The sequence below is a fragment of the Capricornis sumatraensis genome, chromosome 8 (genome assembly GCF_032405125.1).
Source record: "Capricornis sumatraensis isolate serow.1 chromosome 8, serow.2, whole genome shotgun sequence".
Taxonomy (NCBI): domain Eukaryota; kingdom Metazoa; phylum Chordata; class Mammalia; order Artiodactyla; family Bovidae; genus Capricornis; species Capricornis sumatraensis.
The window spans coordinates 1794857-1805968 of record NC_091076.1 but is presented as its reverse complement, the minus strand read 5'-3'; the positions used below and the strand labels follow the sequence as shown (position 1 = coordinate 1805968).

The 11112-nt window shown below is 62.6% G+C and overlaps 1 protein-coding gene across 1 annotated transcript; it reads left to right on the top strand.

Annotated features, from left to right (window-relative positions):
• The first annotated feature begins 9523 nt into the window (after positions 1-9523).
• Positions 9524-10788, top strand: ASCL2 (achaete-scute family bHLH transcription factor 2). Its single transcript, XM_068979132.1, has 2 exons — positions 9524-10122; positions 10718-10788. Exon 1 carries the CDS (start codon positions 9524-9526, stop codon positions 10103-10105), a length of 582 nt encoding a protein of 193 aa, XP_068835233.1. The 3' UTR covers positions 10106-10122; positions 10718-10788.
• Positions 10789-11112: the final 324 nt, after the last annotated feature.

The following is an 11112-nucleotide window of genomic DNA, read 5'->3' as shown; positions in this document are numbered from 1 at the left end:
TGGTCTTAGCTGCTTGGCCCTGGTGCTGGTGGGGAAGCCTGCAGGGTTCTTACCTGGATAAGGAAGAAGTCCTAGGCCGAGTGAAGCAACGTCTACCTGAATTATAAAGACAGAGGGTCACGGCCACTCAATGAGGCCCCAGGCTTAGCCAGTTTTCAGACCCAGGACCTTGAAGGAAAGGGAGGCCAGGTCCCCTTGGGGACGGACCCAGGACACCCCTGGAAGCGGATGCTGTCCGTCCTTCTCCCAGCCTTCCCCGAGGACCTGCTGCTGCTGACAGGTGAGTGTGAGCTGGGGAAGAGGAATAATGAGTTTCCAGGGGCCCCTAGACACTGGCTCTGAACCCATACCCACTCCAGGAGCCCCAAGCCTCCCTGGGGACCCCCCATTCAGATGGTCCCCTGGAGGTCAGGGTGTCGGGGCCGCTGCAGCTCAGGTCTGCCCACCTCGGGCTCACCGGAAGGCACAGCTGGAAGATAAATCCTCAGCAGCTGGCAGAGTCCTCACATCAGTTCCCTGACTGTAGAGTGAGGGCTACGATGCGGGGAGAGGCCAAGTGGGAACCACTGGAACAGCCTCCCCTGAGGAAGACAGCACACCAGCCAGCAGCTCTGGTTGGACTGCAGAGGTCAGTGTCTCCACCTAAGACTTGAAGGGTGGAGGGGAGAAGGGCTGGTGATTCCCACCACATCCCATTCTATCCGGCTTACGCAGAAGACAGTGGGTCTTGGAGAAACGACAGTGGGTCCTCTTAAGCTTAATGAGGTGGGGACTTCAACTGTAGCTGCTGTATCAGACGTGGTTTCATTGCTTGAGCAAATTCACACATTCCCTAGTGCCCAGCCTGCAACCCTGGATCTGACAGGCGCCTTTCCCTTCACCCTTGTGCCTGAGGCCCAGCAGAAACAGTTCGCTTTTACACGGCAAGGCCAGCAGTACACCCTCGCTGTCCTACAACAGGGGTAAGGCAACTCTCTAGCCCTGGGTCACAGTTGAATTCACAGGGGTCTTGGTTACTTTTCCCTTCCACAAGACATCACACTTGTGCACGACACTGATGGCATTTTACTGATTTTTGAGCCTATTGAGCAAGAAGCAGCAAATACTCTAGGCTTACAACATTTGTATATCAGAGGGTAGGAAATAAAACCAATGAAAATTCAGGGGCCTTCCATTTCATTAAGGTTTCTAGAGAGCCCAGTAAAGTGGCAAGATATCCTTTCTAAGGTGAAGGATAGAGTATTTCATCTGGTCCCTCCTGCAGCCAAGAAATGGAGACAATGTAGTCTTCATCTGGCCGTGCTGCTCCGGCCCACAGACCAACTGGGCGACTGCTGGGTGGGGTGGGAGCTCTGCAATAGGCCTAGGCTGTGCGCTCCTGGAGTCAAGTGACCCAGCAGGTCCAGTGGGCCCTGAAGTGTCAGGGCAGAGACGGACGCTCTTTGAGTCTTCGGCAGCCCCTAGAGATGGATCACAGGGCAGACCCTTAAGATTTGGGAGCAGGACTTTGCCATCCACCCTAGAAAACTGCTCTCCTCTTGAGAAAAATCTCTAAGGCTGTTACTAGCCTTAGCAGAGACTGCTAACCACAGGTCACCAAGTTACCACGTGACCTGCTCATCATGAACTGGGTGTTATCTTTATCTGACCCACCAAGCCAGAAAGCTGGGCATGTAGGGCAACACTCCACCAACCGATGGAAGTGGCATGTCGCTGAGCCTGCCCAAGCAGGCCCTGAAGGCAGAGGTTAGTGACCTGAAGAAGCGGCTCCAATGCCCACGGCTCCCACCCCTGCTACGCTGCCTTCTCTCTCCCTGCCTGAACCTCTGGGCCGGGGGGGAGGAGGTGGTTTCCTAGGATCTACCCACAGAAGCAGCAGACCTCGGTCTTGTTTACAGATGGTCCTGTGTGACAGGCAGGCTCCCCCCACCAGAGGCAGCCATCCCTCAGGGACACGGGAAGGGCAGTCCTCCCAGGGGGCAGAGCGTTGGGCGGTGCACCTGGTCCTGCACTTCGCTTGGAAGGAGAAATGGCCAGGTGAGTGGCTATAGCTGGACCATGTGCTCTGGGCAGTGGTTCGGTTGGGTGGTTAGGGACTCAGAAGCAACATGACTGGAAAATCGGTGACAAGGGAATTTGGGGAAGAGGTATGTGGATTGGCAAGAACCCCGAAAATATTCATGTCCCACATGAGTGCTCACCGAAAGGTGGACTCTGCAGAGGATTTTAGTAACAGAGTGCACAGAAGAACCACCCTGTAGATCCCGGCCAGCCTCTTTCCCAGCCACCCTGTCGTCGGGCAGTGGGCGGAGTAAAGTGCCCAAGGCGGCAGGGATGGGGGGAGGCACGGGTCCAGCAACGTGGATTCCACTTACCAAGGCTGAGTGTCCAGTCTCCCAAGACCAACACCAAACCCCTGATTTGGCGCCATCCCCCCAGAGGGGCCAGCCAGCTACCTGATTAATTATACCGGCATGTAACCGAGCAGGATGCTATGGGGGCTTCCTGGAAAAAAGCCCTCCACTATGCCTTGTCTGCAGAGAAACTTCAGCCTCCCAAACCTTCCCTGAGTTCCAAAGAGTAAATTTAATCACAGAAGTCAGAAAATGCGGAAAGAAAGGAAAACAGTCAAATGAGACGAAATAATACTAGTTTAGCCATTAAACAGGAGAAGGCAATGGCAGCCCACTCCAGTGCTCTTGCCTGGAAGATCCCATGGACGGGGGAGCCTGGTGAGCTGCCGTCCGTGGGGTCGCACAGAGTCGGACACGACTGAGCGACTTCACTTTCACTTTTCACTTTCATGCATTGGAGAAGGAAATGGCAACCCACTCCAGTGTTCTTGCCTGGAGAATTCCAGGGACGGGGGAGCCTGGTGAGCTGCCCCGTCTATGGGGTCGCACAGAGTCGGACACGACTGAGCGACTTCACTTTCACTTTTCACTTTCATGCATTGGAGGAGGAAATGGCAACCCACTCCAGTGTTCTTGCCTGGAGAATTCCAGGGACGGGGGAGCCTGGTGAGCTGCCCCATCTATGGGGTTGCACAGAGTCAGACACGACTGAAGTGACTCAGCAGCAGCCTCAGCCATTAAACAAAGCTCAGAACCTTGAGTTCCTCCTTCAGGGCTGTAGATGATATTCTGAGCCATGTCCTTTGAGCTGCTTTGCAGACACTGAAATCCCCACCAGGCGGAGAAAGTTAACTGCACGCTGCCCACCAGCACAGAGACCCCACATGGGTTGGAACCAGAGGGCGGACGATGTTGGCTCTGATTAGCTCATCACCAACCACCCAGAAGAATGTCCGTGAGCTGGTCACCCACCCCACAGCCTCCCTCCCTGACCCTCCAGGGAGTTCAGGCCCTTTGGGCACCAGCTGCCTGGACTCCTTGCTTGGCACCTACAGTAGACGCTACACTTTCCTTTGCCACGACCGCGTGTCAGGAGTGATTGGCTTTGCTACTCCCAGGTGAGTGGCCCATATCCAGTGACGGGACTGTTTTCATCACGGGTCCCCAGGTGGCTCCTTGGTAAAGAACCCGCCTGCAGTGCAGGAGACCCCAGTGTGAGTCCTGGGTCGGGGAGATCTGCTGGAAAAGGGCCAGGCTGCCCACTCTGGTATTCCCAGGCTTCTCTTATGGCTCAGCTGATAAAGAATGAGCCTGCAATGCAGGAGACCTGGGTTTGACCCCTGGGTTGGGAAGATCCTCTGGAGAAGGGAAAGGCTCCCCACTCCAATATTCTGGCCTGGAGCATTCCAGGAACCATATAGTCCAAGGGGTCGCAGAGAGTCAGACGCGGCTGAGCGACTTTCGCTTTCACCATGGAAGAGGCAGTGTTTTGTTCCTACGGGGACAGACGCCCATGCTGGATGCGGCTTTGCCTTCTTCGCATTCAGAACTTGTGCCAAAGCGAATCACAGCATGCCTTATCCACCTCGTGGCATCCCACACAGCGTTGCTTCTGATTAGGGAAGAAAGGGTGGCGAGGGGCCCCTGCCTGTGGAACTCACCACGTTCCCCACCATCGTGAAGCAGCTGGCTTGCCAGGCGGTGGAATAGGCTTTTGAAGACTCAGTCATAGTGCCAGCAAGGTGGCAATGCCCTGTGGGGCCGGGGCGGGTTCTCCAAGAGGCTGTATGCGCCCTGAGTCAGTGTCCACGGCCCGGCGCTGACTCAGCGGAGGCTCCCGGGATCAAGGGGTGAAGCGGCAGTGGTTCTGACTGTGGCACCGGTGGGCCCCCGGCGTGACGGGTCCGTCCTGTTCCTGAGACCGCGCGTGCTCCTGCTCAGAGCTCTCCGCTCCACCAGGAGCTACAGCACTGAGTCCACTGAGCCGGGAGTCAGGGCTCACCAGCCACTTCGGGGTCCTCGGGTCTCAGAATCAACAGGCAGAGAAGGGACTCCCTGTGCCGGCCGGGGCGCCTGATCCCGAAGTGGGAGGCGGGGCTCTGCTCCCTCCTCACCGGAGGAGAGAAAGCGCACAAAGGCGCCGGGGGTCTGGGACTGAGGCCAAGGGAAAACGACAGGAGCCCAACCCAGGCAGGACCACCGATGACCTGACCCTCTAGGAACAAAGGTTTGGCTCAGCCACCAAGCACAGAGCCACAGCCAGCTGAGGGGCTCGCTGAAGGCACAGGCAGCACGGAGCAGGCGGTGGGAGAAGGTGGTTAATATACTGACCACAGCCTCACGACCGGTTACAGAAACCAGAACTGTAGCTGTGGTGTTTATCTCCCCCTTCTCGATGGTTACTGTTCAGCCACTAAGTCGTGTCCAACTCTCTGCGACCCCATGGACTGCAGCGCGCCAGGCTTCCCTGTCCTTCACCATCTCCCGGAGCTTGCTCAAACTCGAGTCCACTGAGCCGATGATGGCATCCAGCCGTCTCACCCTCCGTTGCCCCCTTCTCCTCCTGCCCTTCTGCTGTCTCATGGAACCAAACAAACTTGGGCTTGCTCGCCTGCGTGCAGTAGAGCCAGTCTGCTGATACGTGGTTGTGGTGAAGGAAAGCGCCGCATTTACTGCAGGCGCCAAGCAAGGAGTCCAGGCAGCTAGCACTTGAGAGGCCTGAACCCCCTGAAGACTCACAGGAGAGGGAAGGGGGTGATGAGTGATCAGGGTGAGTGACCCGCTTGTGGACGTTCTTCTGATTGGTTGGCAATGAGGTAACTGGGAGTCGATATCAACCTCTGATTCAAACAAGCCTGGGCTCTGCCTGCTTGTAGGCAGCAGGCAGTCAACTTCTCCTGCCTGGTGGGGCTTCCAGCTCCTGCAGAACAGCTCAAGGGACATGGCTCAGAACACCATCCGTAGCCCTGGAGGCGTAACTAAACATCCTCGACTTGAGTGGCTGCACTGTTCTTTTGTCTTGCCCAACTGTCTCCTTTCTGCGTTTCTCACTTCTCTGATTCCATCTAAAGTGTTTCTGCACACGAAGTGGCAGGATGTGCGGGGAGGGAGGCTCCGTTCTGGGACAGCGCCGTCGGGTCCTGCCTGGAGAGGCAAGTGTGTGCATCTCTGTCTCCTGTTTCCTCTCGTCTTGTCACACAAGATGCCCTGACTGCGAGTCACAGCATTTAGGCCTGGGAACTTACAGCAGTGCTTAAGGGTGTCGGGGGAGGGGGATGCACCCCCAGGCCCCCTCCTCCTCTTCTGGGGCAGGAGGGCGTGTGTTTCCATCTGTAGGCAGGACAGCTGTGCCACACGAGGCAGAACTATGACCTTTCTGCTGTTTTCGTCTGGAGCTCAGGCACGGATTCAGGAGCTGGGTGCAGGTGCCACATTGACAAGGGGTGGATGTGTGATGATCAGTTTTGAGTGTCAACCAGCCCAGTCCACAGGTGCCCAGACTAGACTTTATTTCCGGGTGTGTCGGGGGGTGTTTCTGGATGGGGTGAAGGGTCTCAGCTCTCCACACTTGGACGGGATCCCACCAGCACACTGGCTTTCTGGGTCTGCCTCCTGCAGACGGTAGACATGGGGCTTCTCAACTCTACCATCGAGCCACCGGGTTCCTCATCATAAACTTGTTACATATTTTCTGCTTCTCTGGAGAATCCCGACTCGTCGTTGGTAGGGATCATGCTTGACGTCTGGAAGTACTTCATGTCCCATGGCTCCTGGATTCCAGAAGGTTCTGGACTCGCAAGTGACCTGGGCACACAGGTGGGACTCCTGCACGAAGGCTTCAGGACAACCTGCGGGCTTGGCCCAGACCGGCTACCTGCCTCCCACCCGTGCCCTGACCCAGAGAATGCACTTAGGCAGCCAGGGAGGAAGGCCCTGGAGGGTGGACAGAGGTGGGCAGCAGCCCTGGGCCTCAGGAGGAGTGAGAAGCCCAGGCCAAGGCAGCTGGCAGTCAGCCCCGCTTGCCCTCACCCAGGCATGGAGCTTGCCCGGCCTCTGCCTGGTCTAGTTCCGCCCCAGGGGAGGCCCCAGAGGGTCCAGACAACTCCATCACTCCGAGAAGGGGGACCCAGAGCCTCTCTGCACCTCACGTATCCCCAAGGTGCCCCACACTTTCAGGGTCTGCACCCCAGTCCCATGGAGCCTGTGATTTCAGAGTGGGCAAGCGCTCAGCCTCGGTCACCCCGGAGCAGGGGTTGGCGTGTCCCCCTGGAGCAGCAGGAAGCCGGGCTGCTGGGGCCTCCCAAGGTCAACGGCAGAGCTGGGCGTGGACTGGTCCCGTCCCTTGGCCACCGCCCACCCCCACAGTGGCCAGCTCCTTCTGATCCTCTCTGCTGGATGTGAGGTCCCTTTAGCAAAGCAGGGTCATGCATGGCCTGGGCATGGGCGGTGCCCTGTGGACACAGAGAGAAGGGAACCTGTCTTCCCACGTGGAGCCCTCATATGGACAGCCAGGATGAGGGCCACGCTGTGCAGAGCATGGAACAGAGGGATCCAGACAGGGTTCTGGTGACGCAGCCTCAGAGCTGAGCGTGAGGCCAGCACAGAGGGGGGCCCAGGCTTAATCCCCAGGGCCCGGGCATGATCTGACTCGCCGGGGTATTGACCCTTCTGCTTCCAGGCAGTGGACAGGCAGGAGGGGGCAAAGCCGGAGCCCAGGAGGCTGGGGAGAGGCAGAGGCAGCCCCCAAGACTGTCCGGGGCCTGGAGACACCGTGGAAGTTCAGGCAGGGCCCCGTTTGCAGGGCTTGGGAATTCTCCTTGGCACCCTTGGCATGGGCAGGCAGATTCCTATCTGGCTGGGGGTTTGCCAAATAACCCTCAGGGAAGGAGGGGGCAGCTCTTACCAGAGAGGGGGTGCAGAGGCGAGCCAGACCTTCCACTCTGAAGGGACCTGACTCCTATCTGGATTGCCACACTGGCCAGAGGGGTGACTGTGCACACATTCCATGTCCTTTCTGAGTCAGCTTCTTCCTGAGAAATAGGGCCCCACACCCACCTGGCTCCTGGCAAGTGCTAGACTCCAGGTCACTTCCTACAGCAGGCAAGCCGACCAGACTTGCCAGAATCCTTCATGGGGACAGGAGCCAGAGGGCGCCACCAGGCAGGCAGGAAACCCTCGCCACGGTGCCCTGCGGGGTCCTCGGGAGGCGCCCCAGCCCCCCACCCCTTCCCCATGCCAGCAGAGTAAGTCTGCTCGAGGTAGCTGGGCCCGCCCCTTACCCCCGCCCTCCATTCCCAGAGGTCCTGGCCCGAAGGGTCTGGTCACTTTTCGGGAAAAACCTGCTGGGTATGGCCTCCCGAGGGCATAGCCATTTGGCTGGCCTTCCCAGGCCGCGGGGCAGGACAAAACTCTCCCATTAACGGCGCACGTCCAAAGTCCCTGCCCCCTCAAACCCCGAAAGGTACCCCCGTCGGTCAGAGGGAAAGGGGGCTGCCCCCCCTCCCCCGACTTCCCCCACCGGCCAATCCCAGCGCGGGAGTAGGTGGCCGGTGCTGGCACTGAGGGAAAAGGCTCATGAAGGCGGGTGAGCGGCCCGCGGGAACCGCTCCAAGAAGGGAGGACGACTTGAGGGGAATATGGAAAGCAGAGGAAGCTTTGAGAGCGGGGCGGGGGGACACGGGCAGAGGGGAAAGGCCGGCGGACTGCCCCCGGGGTCCGAAGCAGTCTGAGCAAAGCTCCAGGCCCCTCGCCTCAAAGATGCGCAAGGCCGGGGGCAGACTGTGCAGGTGGCCGGGGCCTGGGGGAGCGCACCCCAGGAGCCAGCCCCCCGCCCCAGCGCGCCCCCCGCCCCGCCCCGGCGCGCCCCCCGCCCCGCCCCGGCGCGCCCCCCGCCCCGCCCCGGCGCGCCCCCCGCCCCGCCCCGGCGCGCCCCCCGCCCCGCCCCGGCGCGCCCCCCGCCCCGCCCCAGCGCGCCCCCCGCCCCGCCCAGCGCGCCCCCCCGCCCCGCCCCAGCGCGCCCCCCGCCCCGCCCCAGCGCGCCCCCCGCCCCGCCCCAGCGCGCCCCCCGCCCCGCCCCGCCCCAGCGCGCCCCCCGCCCCGCCCCAGCGCGCCCCCCGCCCCGCCCCAGCGCGCCCCCCGCCCCGCCCCAGCGCGCCGAGTCTCCACCACTTCTTAAGCCCCGCCTTGGCGGGAGGACGGAGTGGCCCTCTCTCAGGCCCCGCAGAAGAACAGGTGGGCGCCCTGCCAGGAACAGGTGCGCGTGGGAGCGCGCGCCCACCCGGGTCGCGGGGAGGTGCCGGGCGGGGCCGCGCGGGCGCCAAGCTTTGTTAGAGACGCTCCCGGAGCCACGCGTCTGGCGTACACGCTTCCTCCCAGGGGCCGGGCGTGGGGCCGCGCCCGCCGCGATTGGCCGAAAGGGCGGCCCGCCATTGGCTGAGGCCCCCCACGCCCCTCGGCCTCAAGAGGCGGAGCGTGGGTGCCGGCTGCCCGGCGCGTGCTGCCCCCGGGGGTCTCACGCGCCTCCGGAGTGGCTGCGCCGCCGTGGTGGTAGACACACCCTCCCCTCAAAGGCGGACGCGGCGGGGGGCGTACCCAGGACCTGTGAACAGCAGCTTCGGGGAAGGGGCGGCGGTGCGCACGCGGGACCCGCGGACTGCATCCGGGGGGCGCACTGGGGGCCTGCTGGGAACGGGGACGCGCTGGGGGCCTGAGGGCTGTGCCTGGGGGACTGGGTGCGGTCTTCGGAGGCTCACCGCTCGGTCTTTGCAGACTGTGCGCCAGGGGTTGGGCGAAGCGTGGCGCGAGGGGGAGGCAAGGGAAGGAGGGCGTGAGAAAGGAGGCGGCGGCGCGGAGGAGGGTTATCTATATATTTAAAAACGCGCCGCCTGCGTCGCTCAGGGGAGACCTGGCGAGCGACTGACGGCACGCGCGAGTCACGAGCCCCCCACGCTCCTCGGCGCGCACTGCCCGCCCTCTCCCGGCCTCCTGCGCCTTGCTGTCCCCGGACCCCGGACGACCTGGGGTCGCGTACCCCAGGGAGTCTTGGCAGCGCAGTACCCGATCGTCGTTGAGACTTGATCGGCTTTCCCCCACCCTCGGTTCTTTGCCCTCCACCTTTCTGCGGCGCACAGAGACTCGGGGGAAGCGCGGGGCGAGTGGATGCACACGCGATGGACAGCCGCGCGCTGCCCCGGCCCGCGCCCCCGGCGCCTGGTGTCCCGGGCTGCTGCGCCGTTCGCCGGCGACCGGAGTCCCCAGAGCTGCTGCGCTGCAGCCGCCGCCGCCGGCCGGGCGCGATGGACCCCGGCAGTGGAGCGGCGGCCGTGGCGCGGCGCAATGAGCGCGAGCGCAACCGCGTGAAGCTGGTGAACTTGGGGTTCCAGGCGCTGCGGCAGCACGTGCCGCACGGCGGTGCCAGCAAGAAGTTGAGCAAGGTGGAGACGCTGCGCTCGGCGGTGGAGTACATCCGTGCCTTGCAGCGCCTGCTGGCGGAGCACGATGCTGTGCGGGCCGCGCTGGCCGGGGGGCTTCTGGCCCCGGCCGCGCGCCACCCCCTGCCCCGCGCTCCATCGGGGACCCCCGCCACCGCCGCCTCACCCTCCTGCGCCTCGTCGTCCCCGGGTCGTGGGCACAGCTCGGAGCCTGGGTCGCCGCGTTCCGCCTACTCGTCGGACGACAGCGGCTGTGAGGGCGCCCTGAGCCCCGCGGAGCGCGAGCTGCTCGACTTCTCCAGCTGGTTAGGGGGCTACTGAGCGCCCGGCCCCGCAAGGTAGGCTCCGAGAGGCGGAAAGGAGGGAGGGTTGGAGGTAGGACGGCTGGGCGCGGTGGAGACAACGGCCTCGCCGCTCGCGTCCCCGAGAGCCCGCGAGGCCGGAGCGACGGCCTGGATTTCGCTCCCTCTTTATTCCTCCCCAGACTTCAAGCCTGCGCAAGACTAGCGTTTGTTTGTCCGGGATTGCAAAACTTCCCCTTTGCTGCTCCGCCGCCGTAGGGGGAGCGGGGAGACGGAGGGCTGGGGCGGGTGAGGCCCCGAGTGTTTGCGGATCTCGGGGCAGACTAGGGCGCTGGGAGGCGGAGAGACTTTGCATTGCAAATTGCGCGCCCGGCCCGGTGGCAGAAATGAGTCGGCGGGGCGCGGAGCCCTGACTCACCCCGGCTCCGGCTCCGAGCGCTCGCCCCGCCCGGCGCCCGGGGCCGGGCCACACACCGAAGCCGAGGCTCCCACGGAGACCTGGGCTCCAAAACCCACCCAGAGAACGAAACTGCCGACTACGCTTGTGGGGGTGGGGGAGGGCCGGGCTGCGCGGGGTGTCCGGGGCCGGATCCCGCACTAACGCGCGTGCCTGTCCCCCCTTCCCTCCCAGCGGTGGGGAGCGCGCTCACCCCTGCGGAGCCAGCCGGTTGGAAAGGCTCCCGCCTCCGTGTTCGTCGTTCCGCGGGCCAAGCCACCACCGAGCCAGGGATCCAGCCGACGCTCCCCGGCCATCCAGCCTGACCCAAGGCTAGTGTGCAAGCGGTCCCGCCTGACCTCCTCCTCCCGGCGGCAGCTTCCTCGGACCCCAGCCACCCTGTCCGCAGAGACCTTCCCCTGGACTGGGGCTGCGGAACCGACTCTTGGAGGTTTGAAGGGGAGAGGGCTTTATAACGACGCAGATGTTTTTTACGAACGCATGCACTTGAACTGCTCAGGGACACTGGCGGTATGAAGCCTTATTTTTGTGCAAAGAGCCCTTAGATTTAGAACACAATAAAGACTGTT

Bases quoted from the DNA above. Each gene is read 5' to 3' on its own strand.
- ASCL2 (XM_068979132.1), top strand. From the start codon at position 9,524: ATGGACAGCCGCGCGCTGCCCCGGCCCGCGCCCCCGGCGCCTGGTGTC.